Here is a 19,732-nt window from a genome sequence, read left to right as displayed (position 1 = left end):
TGGAGGACTGCGAGCGGCTGCTCCATTCATCGTCCTCATCCTCCTCGTCGATGTATTTGAAATAAGGCACATCGAAGGTAGGCAAGGGCAGCTCTCGGTCTGAGAGTGCCGCCGGATCTTTCCTCTCTAGATGAGGGTCGAAGACCCTCAGCCGGGAGCTGCCCATTGTGAGCCGTGACTAACAAAGGCATCCCCTTAAATGCTAAAAGATCTTGCCATCCCTGTCCTTCCACTAGGAACTGAGCCCATCTGGCTGCTAAGAGCTCTGCAGTCAGCTAGAACGCTGGAGAGGCGGAGAGAAAAGAGAGGGAGGGAGGGTAGAGGAGGCAGAGAGCGAGTGAGAAGGGAAGGCAGGGAGAAGGAAACCGGAGCGCGTGCCTCCGTGGCTGCAGGGAAACTCTCACCTGCAGTGGCTCTCCGGGCTCCCAGCGGTGGGGGCTGGGCCGCAGCTCTGCACTTTCTTCAGCACCAGGACGCTCCGGTCTTGCTCTTTCACTTGAACAGTCGTAGTCACTTCATCATCCTGCTTTAATTGTGGAGGGGAGTGATGGATGGGAGAAGGAGAAAGGGAGAGAGAATTAAAAAGGAAAAAAAAAAAAAGAAGCTAACGAAAGCTGCATTTTCTAGAGTTGCTTTAGCATCATTTCTTTAAAGATTGAAAATAAATGAAGAGTCTGGCCAAAAATTCGCCCTCTAATAGTAGAATATGCAGGCTCAAGTTTTATTGAAACATAAAGCACTGGAGAGACATAAGTACTTTAAAGGAAACAGGGAACGAAAAAGTGGGATTTCAGAGTTTATTCTTAAAACTACCTAAACAACTTGAATTAGAGAATACAAAGTTCAAAGTTTCAAAAAGCACAACATACTAATTAAATGTGTGCTATATTCTCTTTCACCTTGTGAATGTTTATTAAACACTTTATCAAAATGGGAAAATCACTTAAAACCTACATTATTTAAGCATTAAAACAATGAGTAAGCCATATTCAGCAGTTGACACATATCATCATATTCATTTATTTCACAGCCTTGCTTTAAAAGGTAGTGGGGAAAAAAAACCTACTCATTTGATCATTCAGTTCAATATTTTTTTTTTTTTGCAGACTTGAGATGGCCTTCAAATTTATCATGTACTTGTTTTGCCAGAATACAAGCAAAAATGGCTCTCTAGTTAGAATCTCATCTAGGCTGAAATTCGGATGTCACGGGTGAGTGCCCTGACTTTCTTCACCTCAGTCCCTCTGTAGAAAGGAGAGGCAGCTGAACCATCATTCATTTCTGCACACGCAGCTTCCCCAGCCCAGAGCGAGCGTGGCCCGCTGACATGGCTCTGTCACAGAGGAGGGCTGGCTGCTGACCCAGCAGTGTGGCTCCGACTGAGTGATGAACACTTCCAGAGTGTTTAGTGTGACATTCCCCCGGCGTGCAACACCCAGTAAGTGTAAGGTAGCCCAGGAAAAAAAGAACTGTAAGATGCATATAAGAAAACGGAGCTTTATCTATTTCTGATGATGGGAGCAAAAGATTAAAGAAAAGTTCAATCTTCGCAATGATGTCACCTCTTTCCAAAGGGAAACGTGTGCTACTGACAGAAAATCCTACCTGTAATTAGAAACAAACAAGAAAGAGAAGGATATCCCTGCCCCCAATAGATAAAAAGCACCATATCCATTATGCCTTATTAATTGGTTCCATAGGCCAATCAGGGATGTCAATGCATTTTATTCACCTTTTATAAGAATAGGAGGGCACTAATCTTGCCATAATTGCCAACTGAATTGGTGATAAAATTGTGATTTTTTTATCTCCTGGTATGAAATCCTAAGAAAATATAGCAACCTAGCCATTGAAGTCCTCCAGGATTTTCTTAAAAACAAAAAATATTGGTCAGTCTAAACAGCAATATAATTTTATGATCATTCTTTTTTAATCTTTTAGTGGCAAATAATCTTACTATGTAAAACTGATGTATTACATTTCAGCAAGGCCAGACTCAGAGTTACTGTGGCAATTAATGTTGGATATTCATTGTTAAACTCCCTGAGGACGGCAGTGTGACTCCCGTAACATGAATACCAATGTGTAATTGCTATCTTTCATTTCTCCAAAGGGGTTCTTTTGTTATCCATGTGGCTGAAGTGAAATAAGATGGCTGGAGAGGGGGGCATCTATTGACCCCACCCCCCCTAAAAAGAAAGGCAGGCAGAATTAGAGTCTGGGATGCTGAGATACACAGAAACAGACAAATAAATCTGTTATTTGAAAGGACAAAAATCTTTCCCTGGTTTCCTTTAATTGTGCGCCAATACTCATTTTATATGAGCCCGCTGTCAGTCTGGAGTACGTTTTACATTCTATGTGCATGTGATATATGGCGTTATTAACTTCCACAGGCCACGCACATACATATGGATGGGAAGGGCTTCTCTAATGCCTGTGTAACTAATATGTATTACATGGCTGTGCACACAGCAGCCACACTCTGCTGGGCAGGGGAATAGCTGAATTACATTGATGTACTATCAATAGCATCTTATGTCACTGTGATAGTTTCCGTGTTGAAAACCTGTTAAAAATAAAGAAGAGAAAAAGCAGAAAAAAAATCAACGTATAAAGGGAGATGTAAGTTATCAAAAATTCCCATGAAAGCATCATAATCCTATGTATTATATCTGGCTTTTATGAAGGAGAGTTAACTTAGTACTTCCGTGCACCCTCCACTAATTTCTCTGCCTGAAAAAGAGCAGAAATACCATAGTTGAGGTTCTGTGTGTGAAATCATATTCTACTGCTTGCTTGGTTAAGAATAAAAGTATTAAGAGGACGAGTGATGGAAAATACGTTCAGTGACAAATAGTTCATGAAAGGCAAGTAAAGCACTGAAACACTTAACTGACAGTCATTCATGGAACAAAGAGTGAGGGCCTCCTCTGGGTAAGGCACTATATGCTGGAGACCAAGTGGCCAGTGAAGATGAGTGAGAGAAGTTCCCTGTTCTTAACTGACAAGTTAACAGGCTCCATGACAGCGTAAGCATAGCGAGATGAGAACCCTCAGATGTGGCCAAATGCAAGAGACAGTGCAAAAGTAGCATCCATGGGATTTGACACTCAAAGATAACTATGGGTGACTGAGAGAATGGGAATGCCTTTGAATAGGAAAATAACGTATGGAAGATGGGTTCCGGTGAGCCTGATGCATTTGCTTTCAGACCGTTGATGTAGACTTTCATGCTGTAGGTGTTGAGCACGCAGTCGCAGATAAAGAATTAAGTCTCTGGACAAGGTCAAGGATAGAGACAGATGTGTGAATTATTTAAGTTGTGGCAATGAGTGAGATTTTAAGGGAGAGCAGGAAACAGGGGTAACTATGAACATGGGGGATTAGAGGAACTAGAAACAGAGTAAGGGGAAGAGATAAAGGGGAGAGAGACCAGAGTCACAGGGGAACCTGCTTATAGGGTGACCATAAAGCACAAAACCGAGATGAGCCAGGAGGACCATGAGAGCACTGTATCTTGCAAATCAAGATCCAAGGAAATGGCCGGGCGCTGTGGCTCACGCCTGTAATCCTAGCTCTTGGGAGGCCGAGGCGGGCGGATTGCTCAAGGTCAGGAGTTCAAAACCAGCCTGAGCGAGACCCCGTCTCTACTATAAATAGAAAGAAATTAATTGGCCAACTGATATATATATAAAAAAATTAGCCGGGCATGGTGGCGCATGCCTGTAGTCCCAGCTACTCGGGAGGCTGAGGCAGAAGGATCACTCGAGCCCAGGAGTTTGAGGTTGCTGTGAGCTAGGCTGACGCCACGGCACTCACTCTAGCCCGGGCAACAAAGTGAGACTCTGTCTCAAAAAAAAAATAAAAATAAAAAAAAAAAAAAAAAAAAAAAAAAAAGATCCAAGGAAATCCCTGTCTGACACTGTGAAATTTACACACGATACGTCAAAGAAAGAGTGATGGTGGGATCGCTTTTAGGTCAGGAGAGAGGAAAGAAGTATTCAAGTGGGAGTGACCGAGGAGGAAGGGAACAGAGAAGGGAAGACTATGTCTTGGACATTTCATTATAAAGGAAAGGAGCCGGCTGGAAGAGGGCCATTGCTCCAAAATTCAACCTATCTGAAGCGGGCAGCACCAGAGAACCTTTCATATGGCCAACACCTAGCTTGACGCCATGGCATTCAAGAAGTCACACAAGTAGCACAAGTTCCAATGCTGTTGGCCCTAAAGTATGTGAACACAGTAACTGAGGATGCTAACTTACAGGAAGGCATTTATACCCAATAGCTTGTTATGCCGCTTTTCATGTCACAGCCTTCTTGGCCTAACTCTTATTCATCCCACAAAGTTCACTTCAAGGATCACCTCCTCCAGGAAGCCCCCCCTGGCCTCCACTCTGACATGGGTGGCCCTTCTGTGTGACCTCACAGCCCCACCTGCATCCTTCTAACTCAGCACTCTGAGGAGCACTTACCGATGCACTTGCCTGTCTCCCCTTAGACTAGGAGTTCACTTGTGGGCAAGCACCCTATCTTCTTCCACTTTGAATCCCCAACAATTAGCCAAGTCTTGACACTTGATAGACTCTCAATGAACGTTTGCTAAATGAAAAAGTTTATGAACAAAAGGATGAATAGGGAAATGTGTGTTTTAAAGTGGGGATTAGAACAACATCGAAATCTCAAAGAACATTTTTTCCATGGTGAATTCTGCAGGCTCTGAGAGAGGGAACATTGTGCCCAGAGGAGCCTTCCTAAGGGGGTGCGATTGGTCTCTGGTGGAAGACAGCACTGGCCTGACTGTAGGTGCAGGCAGATCAGGACTCCAACAGACAGTACAGCCCTGTACAGCCAGTACAGGGCTGTACTGAGGGGCATAAGTGCCAAGCGAGGCAGTGGCAAAGACAGGCAAGGGTCTACATATTGGATCAGAATGGCCTGCTCTAATCCAGGATTAGACGGTGGGAGGGTGGTGCATGCTACAACCACTGGGAGACAGCACTGGGCCTTGGCCACTATTTAAGATAAAGTATAACAAGTATTTTGTGAAGTGTAAAACATCAGGCAATTATTAGTTACTGGACCATTGATAGCTAACATAATTCTATTCCACAGTGGTAGAGGTAACCACAACCCAAGAACTAGGAGACAGCACCATCACATGCAGCAACCAGACCCCCGGGACTGGGTACCAGGGGAAGCAAGAGCCACCACCAGGCAGATAAACCTCCAACAACCACCACCACTTACCAAGGTTTCCTGCATAGCAGGCGAAGCCAAAGAGCTGAACATCCGTTACCTTACCTAATCATTACAATGTCCCTATGAGCTAAATACTACGAAAATCACCATTTCACAGATACTGAGGCCCAGAGAGATGAAGTAACTTGACCAAGAAAGATCAAAGAGCAGAGAAATGGTGAAGCTGAGACTGAACCCAGACAGGCTCAAATTCAGTGCCCTTATTTGGAACCACAGATGTCCCCTAAGATGGCCCATGCCCTGTGTTATAGATTGCAACTATCACAGGGGATCTGATTCACCCTGCTGCTGATAGCCAGGGCAGGGCAGTCTGCTGGTGGGTCAGGTGACAGGACAGTCAGGCCACAGTGAGGCTCAGAGCTTCCAGGGGATTGCATTCCAAGAGAAGAGGAGGGTTGACAGGGTCAAGCATGGTGTTAAGGGCCATACTTCAACCAGCTCAGATCAGGCAGAGCTCAAGGGGAAAATGAAGGACTGACCAGAGCTGAGACAAGGGCAGAAGCAGGAATAGAGTTAAAGATGGCAGGGGGTAGACTTAGTGGAACTCGGGGTTTGTGGGTGCCTACGTACCTACATCCATACAACTCAGGGACACTGGTGGAAGTAGGGCTCCCAATACAAAAGCTGCCTTGAGTCTGATGGGCTCGAGAACTGTGCAGAAACTGAACTGCACACTTTAAAATACTTCATTTTATGTTACATGAATTTTACCTGAACATGGAAAAAAAAAAAAAAAAAAAAAGAACTGGGCGGAGATGAGCCTGTGGACAACAGGGGTTTGCTGAACATGGTGCACAGGAATCTGTACCAAAGAGCCACAAGGGCACCGTCAGGTAGCCAGATTGTCTAAGAAAGAAGAGTTCAGGAGGATGATGGTAGTAGGTTATTTCCACTCTCTGAGCTACGCTGCCTTGTGGGAGACGGAGTCCTGGAATTACCCATGATGTCCTAGAAAGACGGCTTTCCACTAGTGGGTGGCAAGATAAAGGAGGCCGACTGTGGCTCAGATTAAGGAAGCGCTAACAAGACAGAACCAGCTCTCTCAAGCTGGAGCAGAGTCTGTCAACAACATCATAGAACAAGTATGCTGGCGTGGACGCAGAGAGACAGGGAATACTCACACACTGTTGGTGGGACTGCAAACTAGTTCAACCTCCATGGAAAGTAGTATGTAGATATCTCAAAGAACTAAAAGTAGACCTACATTTGATCCAGGAATCCCACTACTGGGTATTTACCCAGAGGAAAAAAAGACATTTTATAAAAAAGACCTTGCACTCGAATGTTTATAGCAGCACAGTTCACAATTGCAAAGATGTGGAAACAACCCAAGTGCCCATCCATACATGAGTGGATTAATAAAATGTGATATATGTAAACCATGGAGTACTACTCAGCCATGAAAAAAATTGGTGAACTAATAACCTTTTATAACAACCTGGATGGAATTGGAGACAATCCTCGTAAGTGAAGTATTACAAGAATGGAAAAACAAATACCACATGTACTCACTATTAAATTGGAACTAAGTGATCAACACTCATGTGTACATATGGCAGTAAAATTCAATGGAAATGAAGAGAGTGGGAGGGGCGAGAAGGCAGGGGATGGGCAAATTCATACCTAATGGGTACAATGCACACTATCTGGGTAATGGACACACTTATAACTTTGACTCAAACTGTACAAGGTAATTTATATAACCAAAATGTTTGTGCCCCTGTAATATTCTGTAATATTCTGAAATAAATAAAAATATTCTGTAATATTCTGAAATTTAAAAAATCATAGAATAAGTAAAGATGATTTTTGATTGAGGTAGGGGCTAGGCTCTGCTTGCTTTCCAACACTGAGATTTGACAAAATTTATCTGTCCTGATTCTATCACTTCCACAGAAGCCCAAAGTGTTTGCTCTCCTGTAAAGGAAGAAGGCACATGATTTAGCAGTTAGATCTCTCTTCCCATCTTGTACTATGGAAATTTACACAAAGCTTACAGACCAAACCACCAATGCCCACATCTATTCTTGTACTATAAATGTGGGTACAGCAGAATCGGAATACTTATCTAAAAAAAAAAAAAAACTCCTCTAGCTAAAAAGAATTTTGTTTGAGAACAACCTTCACATAATTTGCTGACATTGTATCTCATGATTCGCTTTTCTCTTGGAAAAAAGTAAACAGATCTTTTAAGGGGGAAAAAAAGGTCAAATGAATACTGCTGGCAAGATAGGACTGATTAAGAGAAAGATTAAGTAAGCAGATGTGTGTCAAAGTGAGCCGTTTAGATTCACCCAACCGCGAAGGCACTGGCCTAACAAATACATCTTTGTACAGGCTACTTTGGCAGAAGGAGAGTATTTAAATAATGATAATGAGTTATTTTTTTTAAATCCAATACTAATAAAGATTAATAACTCAAATGAAAAGACTAAAAGGATTCATCACCTCAAATTTACAAAATCTAGGTAAAGTCTGACTCTGACAGGTGTGAAAACAAACATAAATTTATTATGGAACTTGCCCAAACTCCCACAAAAAAAAGCCAGTCTACATGACTAGAAAGAAAGCTTCTGGCTGCTACAGAAGAACTGTATGTATTAAATCTTATTGCCTCTAACAATTATCATCATATAAAACAAGTCGTCTAAGAACCCTAAAACTAGAGCAAGCCTAGGGATTTGATCTCAGGGCCAACTTCAGATAGTGAACCTACTTCGCAATAGAGCAGAAGAGATGGGGCTGGATTGTAGGATTTTGAAATATAAAGTCAATGTCATTTCATCACAAGTATATTTCACTACGCAGTATTAGCTTGACAGATCATTCTGGATCCTGGCAGGAAAGGAAGGCGCGCTCAGCTAGGGTTTTGAAAGTGTTTAATGAAGGGACTACTTACAGATGTGTAGGTAGCTTTGAGGAAACTAGACAAGAATGGAGAGATAACCAGAGATGAGCAAAGAGGGAGATCTTAACCACGCCTGGGCTGGAAGGGGCAAGGGGAGGTAAGCTGAGTACTGGATCTCTTTGAGAGGTGGAGGTGTGAATGAGAGGCTACTGCAGGAGGAAGCTGGAGAGAGATGGGCAGAAACACCCTGACCTCAGCCTCCTTCTGCCCTCTGATCTCCTGCCTCTCACTGGCTCCACCCTACTCAGAGCAGGAGAGCAAGAGGTGCCGGGTGACGCATGAATTCAGACTACATCCTGTGGGTCATGCAGTCCCTCTTCCTGTTGTCAGGAAAACTAAAAGATCTAAACACTTTGGAGTAGGGTGTATTAGCATTTCCCTACTTGACCTGATCCAACCCCTGCATAGTTTATTGTCTTAACCCTCCTTGCCTAGTGCCTACACCTGATTACTGCAGTTTAGCCCCCACAGCTTGCTTCGTGGGCCACACTTCCCAGATGACCTTAGTTATTCAATCACACAGGTGTTAATGGTTTCTTATCACAAAAGCTTAAATTTTAGTAAATCTTTCCCAGCAGTTCTTTAGTTCCAATATCAAAGTTCTTGGTTGGTGACCAGATTTGGGAGTGGGACAGAGGGTAGAAGGAGGAAGAGAAACCTCAGGGCCAGGTCCACTCTGATGCTGACTGCCTGAGTACAGGGTCTAGTTTAATTTAGAAAACTAATCTGTTCGGTTCTCCGTTTCATTCTGCCACCCAGAACTAGTGCCTGTTGAGTGAACACATGGCCTGGTGAATGACAGATGAGTAGATAGATACTAGAAATCAGAGTGACCCAAAAATTAAGGACAGAGAGGTCAGCAAAGGCCAAGAGGCAGAGGTTCAGCCCCAGAGGGGCTAAGTCCAGGGAGTAGGCGAGGGTAGAAAAGATAAGTTCAGGCTAGAAGTCTGCAGAATGAAAGGACAAGATCTAGACCCCCGTGGCAAGGAACCAAACCGCACGAAAGCCAGGTCTAGGCAGGGGGCACAGTGCTCACACAACAGAAACAGAGCTTGATTCTGACTCTGAAGTCTCTCTCTGGAGCCATTTCTCACCCAGGAAGAGGCCTGTCCTCCAAGAAAGGGCAGGGTCACAGCTGCAGATGAGGCGTCAGACTGTATAGAGGACAGGGGTTACAGGGTTTGCCTTACCTAGAGCCAAATCCTGGCAGCCATCCAACAGCTGTGTTGCTGGGGGGGAAATATACTCCCCAAGCCACAGAGTGTCATCTGAAATATAATGCTGTCATCGGGAACTCAGGGAACTTTTAGGCATTAGGAAAGATAATACATGCAAAAAGCCTAGCATAGTCCCACCCCAACTACCATTTAATCACCAGTGGCTAGGTAAATCTAATTTGTTTAACAATTCACACACCTTACCAAGATCCCTCCCACCAAACCTCAAGCCAGGGGTATGGTCCATTTCTCTCTATTTCATGGGTAATAACCAATTCTTAATAGCATAAAAACGAAACTCAGATGATGGCAGCCCTTGAAAAAACTTACAGCCTGAATCAAATTAAATTGATATCCACCAAAGCAAAAAGAGATCTGCCTGGGTTCAAATCCTAGACTTGTCACTTACTACCTGGGTGGTCTATGACAGAGTTGTTTGATCTCTCTGAGCATCAGTTTTCTTGCCTGTGAAATGAGATAATCCCTACCTTATAGACCTCATCGATTGCTGGACACAGAGAAAGCCCTCTGTAATTGGGTTCACAAACATACAAACTATATTGCAACTGTACGCCATATAAATATGTTAACACCAAAGTGTTACAAAATTGGATTTGTATCAGGGCCTTGCTATAATTTTGTTCATGTGTATGTTTGTATGAATATCATCCAAATTTGAAGAAACACACAAATAATCAATTTTTTCACCTACAATGAAAACCACTCCCTATGGTGCTGTATGCAATCTTGAGGGGCATGGGACATCACCGGAGTTAATTACAGAGCTCACTGAACCTGTAGGAAAGGAGGTTCCGAGCCCTTCTGCTAGAAGACTGAGGATGAAATGGATTGTTTTCATGGGAGTGCTGGGCTGTTCCTCTCTGGCCTTCACCTCACCCTTCAACTCAAAGCCTCACTTGCCAAGAAGTGTACACCTCTGGAGAAGGAAAACTAAAAGAAGGGAGATGAGCAAGTTCAGTTGTCTTTGATGTTTACCTTTTTTAAAAATAAAATGTCAAGAGTTGGTTAATGCCTTCTGAGCCCTCTGTCCTGGGTGGGATTCCTGACTATCTGCAAGAGAGTAGCTGTACTGTTCATTGTCACAAGACAAGTATAAACAGGATAAAGCACAAGCAGCAACAAACAAGGTGTGATGCCAGCCGTGGTCACCTGAGGTGAGGCAGCTGGAGCTCCACTGCTTTCTGCTGCTGCTCTGTTCCAGATAAGGCGGGCATTTCGTTCTGCTGAGGCCTGTGAGTTACATCCACTTGCCCTGGTTAGCAGGCCCAAGGGAAGGTGGAAGGATCAGCTGAGCGGGTAAGTCACTGAGACTTTCCGAGCCACCTGCCACCTGTGTGCCGTGGGCCAGGGCTCTTCCGTAGTGGCTCGGCTTCCCTGGAATCAAGCAGCTCAGGTCAAAGGGCAACTGAGGGCACCACATTACATGCACACGTGACCCGATGGAGGCCTACCTGAAAGAACTTCAGAAGAAATGAGAGTGCCTTCAGAAATCTAAATTAGATCCTTAAGCATTTCCTAACACATAGAAGAAGAAAGGGGAAAAAAATTGCCAATGAGCAGAATCACTAGACAAAAACTTTGTGTCTGTCAATCCTTGGAACGTGTGAGCTCTATCAATCCACAGCATCCACAGGCTCTGCACAGTGTGTTCCCAACAGAGTCTGTCATGCTGGGATTTGCAAAACTGAGATGACTTAGTGCTGAGAACAGCACTTATTTCCACCTCTTATTATTGGTGTATCTCGATATCCCTCAAAATACCAAATATATATTTTGCCTGAGATCTTTTTCCAAAGGGCAAATAAATAAATCTGAAATCTTTCTTCCTAGAAGGTTTTACAGAAATGATAAATATGTTATACAGAAATACTTTCTGGTTTTTAACAGTTCTCAAATCAGAAATGATAAATATGTTATACAGAAATACTTTCTGGTTTTTAAGAGTTCTCAAATCATTTCTGTGTGTGTGAGAGAGAGACAGAGAGAGAGACAGAGAGAGAGAGAAAGAGACATGCAAAGTTTTTCTAAAGGGAGAATATCAATATCGATACTTCTTACTAGCAGCCCAAAGACAGGATGAAAACCTAGCCTGGATTATGACTAGAATAGAGTTTCTGCGTTCTAGTTGCAGATATATTTGTCACTTGGGGTTTGACTAATTCGCAGTAGCAGTTTTATAGAAGACTTTAAAATCTGAGTAACAAAAGAATAATAGGAATTTTCAGAGCGGCACTTCTAGCTGGCCTTGATTGGTTTCTATAGCTTTGGCTTCTCCTCCCAAATTCCTCCTATACTATCTGAAACTCTCTTGTGTTTGATAATACTTCCTGATTAAGTGAAGACTAATTTCATAAACAAAATATTTGAAAAAATGAACTCTTTTAACTCCAAACAGACCCAGAAGTATTCTTCAAACTTAAAAAGTAGAGAAAGTATAAAGTAATACACTTAAAAAATGGAAAAGCTTCAAGTTGGGGAACCTGATAACTCTGTCCAAATTTCATTTATGTGTATGTAAATGGACGTTTGCATGTGTGTGCATGAGGATATACGTGTGTGTGTGTGTGTGTGTGTGTGTGTGTGTGTGTAACTTCAGAGAGGGCAAAGCAGTAACAAAAAGTGCAGCCTCAGTATTTATGCAAGTTATGGAATGAAAAATTCCTGGTTACCGTAGCAACTGCTAGATCACATGGAATGGGGGTGAGGAGATACAAAGCATCTTAAGTAAACACTCGTGTTTTTTCATGTTTTGTACATTCCTTGGTGTTTTTAGAGAGAAACGCCTTTAGTCTCTGCAGCAACCATCTCGGAAACTTAATTTCAGAGTTTGAAACAAGATCAGAAAAAGGTAAGACAGTACGTCACTTGGTGCATCGAATAGTAACGGAAAGTTGGTACTAAAAATAGGTTAAGAGAATTTAAAATGCAATGAAATATTGCTAGAATGATTTGAGGCAGGCAAGCAAGTAAACAAATAAAAAACCAGGAAGTAAAAAGGATAGGAGAAAATTAGAATAAGACAACAATACATTTGGTTGGACAGTAATAGATCTCTCCTGCCTCCTTGCTGAGGTGGAGGTTAGGTGTGGAGGAAAGAGAAGGAAGTAGTAATTTAATGCTAATATAGATGGAAAAACAAAGTTCTCTTTCCCTGAATAGTAATGTGCACTTACTATGCCAAAGAAGGTCAAAATCCTCACATACAAATCTACCTAGGTAAGAGCCTTGCTCCATGAACTGTGATTAAAGTTTGAACATTGGCATCTACGCTTTATCAAGGATGGATTCTCTCACAAGATTGTCTACAGTTACAAAGTGACTATTGGTGATGCACCTCCCTGCCTTTCCTGCTTCCCATTTCCAGGTTAATTCTCCACTGTAGAAAGCTTTTAATTTAAAACTCTAAATCTACAGTGAACTGGAATCCTAAAGCTGGTACAAGTTTGGACTTTAACAGATTTGATTTGAGTGCCTGAACTTGGGACATTTCAAATCGCCCACAGCTGCCTGCTCTACTAGCTCCAGTTCCATAAACGTTGACTGAATGCCTACTGCTAGACACTGGAGATCAAAGAAGTTCAAATAAAACATGTGACTGCCTTCAAAGAGTAAATTCTTCATGTGAGAGATAGATACATCAGATATTAAAATTTGCAACTTTTTTTAAAAGACGGTGGTTTGGAGCTAGGCTGTGGGTGGTGGTTAGTTCATGAATCTAAGCTAGTATCAATAACCAGGCCACTTTCTTGGTATTTCCACGAATTCAAGGCAATACTATCTAGCATTTTCTTAGTTTGTCAAGACATGGGAATTCCAGATCTCGATCGTCCTCAGGACATTCTGAACTCAGAAAAACAATTCCAAATTATTTAATGACTTGATTTGAAATACAGTTTTAATACCCTGATAACACAGACACTTGTAGCTGGATATGCTACATCAGCCATCTGTCCTGTATCAACACTATTTCACACAGCAAATTTTTAGAAGTTCTATGCACTAGAGTATTTTTAGAACATAAAAGAACAGAATGATTTTTGGCATTGATAGGCATATTCAATTAGAAGGAATAAAGAGCTACTCAAAGCTTCCTAAGTAATCAATCGCTATCCATTATAAAATGGTGACATTTTGCCAAAAAGAGTTGAATACTCAAAATATGGATGTTGCTGGAAGGGGAAGAGGATATTCTAGCTAAGAAAGGAATTTTAGAGCAAGAAGAAATCTTAGATCTCTAATGTCCTAATTTAATAGATGAGAAAACTGAAGCTCAGAAAGGTAAAGTGAATCACTAAATCTGTACTCAACATATTTAACTTGGAGGAAGACTGTTCACAGAATTTCAGTTCTTCCAGAATAAAATTGATTTTTTTAAATGCTAGTAACAAAATAGTAAATTAACTGAAAAAATTATGCATGTGATAGGTAATCAAAAAAATCTTACTTTTACATCACAAAAATAAATCATAGCTATATTAAAGACCGAACTGAAAAGAGCAACTCCAGAAAAAATAGAAAAATATAAAATAAAATTGAATATCTTACCATGGGAATTTGGAAGGGCTTTCTAATATTAAAGGAAATTTTTAATTAAAAAAAAAGAATTAACGGGTTTGCTCATATGTATATAAAAATAATTAAATAAATAAGAAACAAACTGGGGAAAACTATGAACAACAAATGTAATAAAATTCTGTATCCTTCATATACAAAGAACTTATACAAATCAGTGAGAAAAATCCAATGGAAAAATGGGAAGAGGAGAAAAACGGATTATTTACAGAAGAAAGATAAACAGATTGATACCAGTTATAAATATTTAACTGCACTAGAAAAGAAATATAGATTTGAAGAAAACATGAGATAATATTTTCCTTCCCCTTCCCTTCCCCCATTTACCTGACAAAGATTCTTACTCTCTCCAACTAAGAACCATGGTATTCAATGAGGGTAAAGGTGAGGGTGAGGATATTACAAAACAAATAATTTCATGTACTGCTGATGTAAGTAAATACTGGCACAAGCTTTATGGAAAGTAACTGAGCAAAAACATAAAAAGATTAACAGTAATAATTACACTGCTAGGAATTTATCCTTAAGAATATCAACTTAGGTAAAGGTTTCTGGAGAGTTATGCATTTTGGATCATTTATACTAGCAAAATTTTGAAAACATACTTGCCCCCAGATGGGAGAGTGGCTAAGTGTGCTACGAAAACATGAGGAAAGCTGCATAACGCAAAGATTAGTAGAATGCAAGAAAGTGAGGGGGAACAGTGGTTAGTTTTTACTAAATTTTTCTTTTCTTCCTTCTAGCTATTATTTCTAAATTCTCTATGGAAGGCATATATTACTTTTACAATCATAGAACAACTTTAAACAACAAAAAACCTTTAGCAGAAATATGCTATAAATTCCAACAAGTTGCCTGATACCTTGTTCTGGACCATTACATACCTATAAACCTCTTCCAGATAAAGCTTGTTTTCAAAAACAAATTCAATCAATAAAACAAGTTAAGGACCATGTATAATATACTAAATTGTTTTTTGGAAAAATATATTTTGTAGCTAGCAAATGGGAGGGGGGAATGAATAATAAATTCCAATATATAGCTGCCTTCAGATTTGAGATGTATGATCTTTGCCATCTACGATTTGTGTCTAGACGTGGCCATAACCCAGGAAGTAAAAAAAGATGATGTTTAATTTAGCAAATGCCTTACAGGAATGTGGGAAAATAATTTTCTGGAAACAAACAGCTTATTCAAAGTATATCTTTCTCTCCCTTATGGAAGTACTTCCTGACCCCCTCTTCTGTCTGCTCTTTGTCCCTCTTCCTCACTCACCTGTCTTGGTTTTTTTTCACCCTCACCCCATGGTGGTACCTTTGGGGCTCAAATCGCATCTTGCTGATATCTGTCTCTGCCTGATTTTGTGTAATGCCTGGTTCACAGGTGCTCAACAAATGCTTCTCTCAGTACATGAAGGTGAGAACAAGTTAATCTTAGCCAGATCTTTAAAAAGTCTGCTCTAAGTATGAAAAGAGAAGGTTGTACTGACATTAAAAATCATTTAGGGTCTCAACAAAGTCAACTTTGCGTGTTGGTGAATGACCAGCTCAGGTGGCAGCTTGCTGAACAGCTATTTGGCTGCCTCCCTCTTCACTAGTAGGATACTTTCTAATCACCTCTGCGAGCTCAAGCAAGGAATCTGATGGGACATCGCTAACAGTGAGGAAACCAAGGGTCTGCGCTGAGCGTAAGGGGTGCTGGCCTCTATCTGAACACTTAGTGCAATAACAGAAGTGAATGCCTTCCCCGGTGTCTGTGGCTCACCACGTTCAGCTAAGGAGTAATTCAGTTCACTCTGGGCCTCCCACAGGCCTGTGCTACCCAACTCTCCTCTTCATGGGGCCCGCCAGGCTCAGATGTCTGCAGCTTGCCTCTGTCACTCAGAAACAAGAGGCACCTCTACCCTGCATAGATAGAAGCAGTCTCCAAACGTAGGTCTGGGCCAAAGTGGGACCCACGAGACGCTCTTTCACTACATTCCCTCCCCAAAGGTTCTGGGCTGGCCAGCAGTGGAACAGAGAGGTGGAAGTCAGAGCTAAGATGCAAAGATGGCAAACCACAGAGGGTGGGGCACGAAAGAATAAGCAGCTGCAGATGTTCAATGCACCTAGAGCCACTCTGATCTTTATTAACAAGGATTTTTCCAGGGTGTGGTGCATTTTCTCAGGTCTGTGCAGATCTCCTCTGTACGCCAAGATTATGAGTAATACTGAAGGACAGGAACTTTCGATTTATGGACTTGGGACAACGGAAATGGGATCCATTAAAATTGAGATAAAGGTCAGATGTGATTGCCAAATTACAGTAGAAATGGCATTTAATAGTTCAACAAGTCATGAAAGGTTTCTGTGCACAAGCATCTGGCATTCAAGTATATTCCTAAAAGACAATCAGAATGTATTAATAATTGGTTCTCTCTTTTGTTCCAACATTTCTTCTCTCGGATTTTAAGAGTTACTCAGAATTCTGCCCCATCCAGGCTCAAAATCTTCCTCTCATTTCTTTCTTTTCTTATCCCTTAATCTCAGACCTGCAGGTATAAATCAACATAACTTGGGCTGTGTGTGTTCCTGTCTTTGCATTTCATATCCTATAGTTTTACTCACTTATACCTTTTAAAATTCCAGTCATACATATCATTAAAGGGGACAGTATTATCTCCATGGCTTCAATTATGCTCTTCTCCCCTATGTTTTTAAGAGTTATACCTGAATGTTGTTTTGATACTGAGATAATTCTTAGATATGTGCTTCTCAGTGGGTGTTTAATGAGAAGCACTGAACGATCCCATTTATTTTTTTGCTGACAAAATTGTTTGTGCCTGCTTTCCTGAGTTGCTAATTTTCTGATAGGGTAACTGCTAATAAGTAGGGGAGGAGCAGTTCAAATGTAGTGTTTTATTAGGGTAAAGGTCATTTCAATCAGGCTAGCCTCACTTTAGGGCCCCACAAAATATAACTTCAGGAACACAAGGGGATAAAAGCACAAAGGTTGAATTACAGTGTCTTCTAAGAAACCTAAAGGACCTTCAATAATTACTATTTTTACTAATGATTTTTTGCTTCTGATTACAAAGTCTGAAAGATATGTGCTCTACTAGAAGAATATTATCAATGGAAAATCTTAACATTTTGTTGTTACTAGTGTACTTCCAACAGAACTAATGGTTATATAGTACTTATTGCCCACTTTAGAGAAAACTGCTTATAATCCTATTTAGTGGGTACTGCTTTTTGAAAGAAATTTTCTCTTACCCAAAGCTTCAAGACACATGGTATCTACAGTTCTTTCTAATGCCTATGACTCTCAGAGGAAAACTCCAGACTATTCAGATTGATTGTGAAAAATTGCACATCATGACAATGCCCCAATTTGTAATAACAATAAGTTCACTGAGCAGGGGGAGAGTGTTAGCATCCATCAACCATAAAACTCATTTGGGGATTTTATTATGCATCGCACTATTTAGGGATCATTGGAATTCTTTATTCACAAGGGCATCAACATAAAGCTTGTTCCACCTCTATAAATCCTAACCAGGGCGAGATCATGGAAGGTTTAAAGAATCATCTGCATGAAGTACCAGTCTCTCCCCTCTTTGATGGCACAAAAATTGTACCTTGACACATTCCACCCCCTCCCTAATCTTTGAGGTCACCCAGATATGCTCCGGTGACTCATTAAGCTCTCCTGAGCCTCCTTACAAAGCCCTCCCCGCAAGCCACTTCCCGACATCTTAATTGTCTTATTATCACCATTATTCTCTCCCATTATGTTTCTTGGATCTTGAGGAACCCCTAATCCTTTATTCTGACTCACTTTGCCTCAACCAAGCCCAGCCATTCCTGGAACCCGAACAAAGAGAACATTTACAAGGGTTTGTTAAAATTGTTGAGCCTTGTTCACTTAATTATGTACAAATGGACAATAAGTGAACATATATGCCATATCGTATTTCTCCATTTTTTAATGCAGGAGGGAAATATTGGGGAAAAAAAAAACCCTCAAATACAAAAACCTATTCCAGCTAAACCTAAGTACTACAGCATTGACTTCTTTAGACCAAAACAATAGTTCTTTTTGCTTCGATAATGGAGTAAATTTTTTAAAAAATTAAAAACAAATTTTTATGTAACAGCAAATAAGAACATTATGTTTTAAGTAAAATATGGATATTTAACATGATTTATTAGAAAAATATGTACTGTACACTTGCCCACAGTCTGTTATGTTCTGTTATGATATTTTCAGCAATCCTCTATTTTTGTTATCTTAAAACAACATTTAGGGCTGCTCAATGCCAGATGGACTTTTTCCTTTCCACCCACTTCCCACTGCAAAAGGAAAAAGGTTCTTTGCATCCTACATGGAAATCTTTTAATTCCTTTTTCTCATCTTTAGCAACCAAAGTATATGAATCACGCAAAAGTCACCAAACTTTGGATGAATCCATATGAAGCAAATATCATATCACAGAGTATAAACTGTATTTAAAGTGGATATCTGCCTGCATGATATTTATCACAAAAAGTATTCACATTATATGCATGCTCAAATTCATTTCAACAAAAGCAAGACTGAAGCCAAGTCCACTTTAAAAAAAAAATGATGATGTAATTGTATATTTTAGGGTAAAGTTAATAAATTTGAAGTGAGCTATAATTGGACATTCTGTCTTCAGTATGAAGTCCCAGGACTTGAGCTCCTCACAGCAAACCCTCACATGTGTGCTGGTTGCTGCTTCAAGTGAAAGCAACAGACAAGGCTGGGAGGAGAGGAGGGCCAGAAAGCCTTAAGGGAGTGTGTGTGATCCATTCTTTCTTTGAAACCCATCCCCATACTGCAGCAGAGGAATCTCACACATTTGAATCATCTTTCTCTCTCTTACTCATATTCTTCACAAGAGCTTGGCATTGCTCTAACACAAAATGCGTGGCCAGGCTGCAGGTCCTTGTGCCTTTCCACCTGGCCCTGCCTCTCCCGTCCGCAGATTCTGCCCCATCCTCTCTGCATCAGGCCCCTCTGCCTGGAATGCACCCCCTCCTCACTTCTCGTAGCTCTCCTGACCCTTCAGATTCTGTCTCTTCCACAGGGAAACGTGCCTGACACTCTAGCCTAGCTGAGGTCCCTGCTAGATGCTTCCAAAGCACTTACCACACAGGTGGCTGTGAATGCAGCCTCTGAATTGCTTGCAGAGCATCAGGGTAGCTCTCGGGGAACCAAGGCACACTGTGAATTGGAACCTATGTCTCCCCACTCCTTGATATCTCTTCTTTTTGTTTCTCCAAGCCCCAGTAGTACACACAAGCCTCAGCAGTGCACAGTTATCATGAAGGACTCTCCATCTGCCTATACATCTTTTCCCTAACTTTTTGTCTTAAAGCATCCATTATCAGCCCAAGTAAACTGCCAAAGGTTCCTAGTGTTACCTGATCAGATAATAGTCTGTAACATATTGATACTGTTATATTAATGCAGATCGAACATTGATGGGGGTAGAGAAGGAGAGAACACAAGGTCACCAGGGATCTGGAGTGAAGTACAACACGAGGGGCGGGTAGGAGGGCAAAGAAAAATAGCCTATTTTTCAATACCTTGTTTTAATGATTTCTCAAACATATTGCAGATGATGTGGCTATTTTAACTGTATAAGAATAAGAACGTAATAAAGGCTAGCAGCATCTGTACAACAGGGAATAAAAGGATCCTTTGATAACATGAGTTTGATAAATCAAACTTACAGAGCCACT

General features: G+C 41.1%; 1 protein-coding gene across 3 annotated transcripts in view; it reads right to left on the bottom strand.

Annotated features, from left to right (window-relative positions):
• The window catches only part of RAPGEF5 (Rap guanine nucleotide exchange factor 5), a 212,243-nt gene that overhangs the window by 67,458 nt on the left and 125,053 nt on the right, over nt 1–19,732 (bottom strand). For 2 of the 3 annotated variants that reach the window (XM_012773293.2, XM_012773295.2), the window contains one exon: nt 405–526. In XM_012773293.2, the coding sequence (XP_012628747.1) occupies nt 405–526 (122 nt within the window). The remainder of the gene's footprint in view (nt 1–404; nt 527–19,732) is intronic. The other variant, XM_012773294.2, reaches the window with a different exon arrangement.

The sequence above is a fragment of the Microcebus murinus genome, chromosome 9, assembly GCF_040939455.1.
Source record: "Microcebus murinus isolate Inina chromosome 9, M.murinus_Inina_mat1.0, whole genome shotgun sequence".
NCBI lineage: Eukaryota > Metazoa > Chordata > Mammalia > Primates > Cheirogaleidae > Microcebus > Microcebus murinus.
This window is presented reverse-complemented; position numbering and strand designations above follow the sequence as displayed.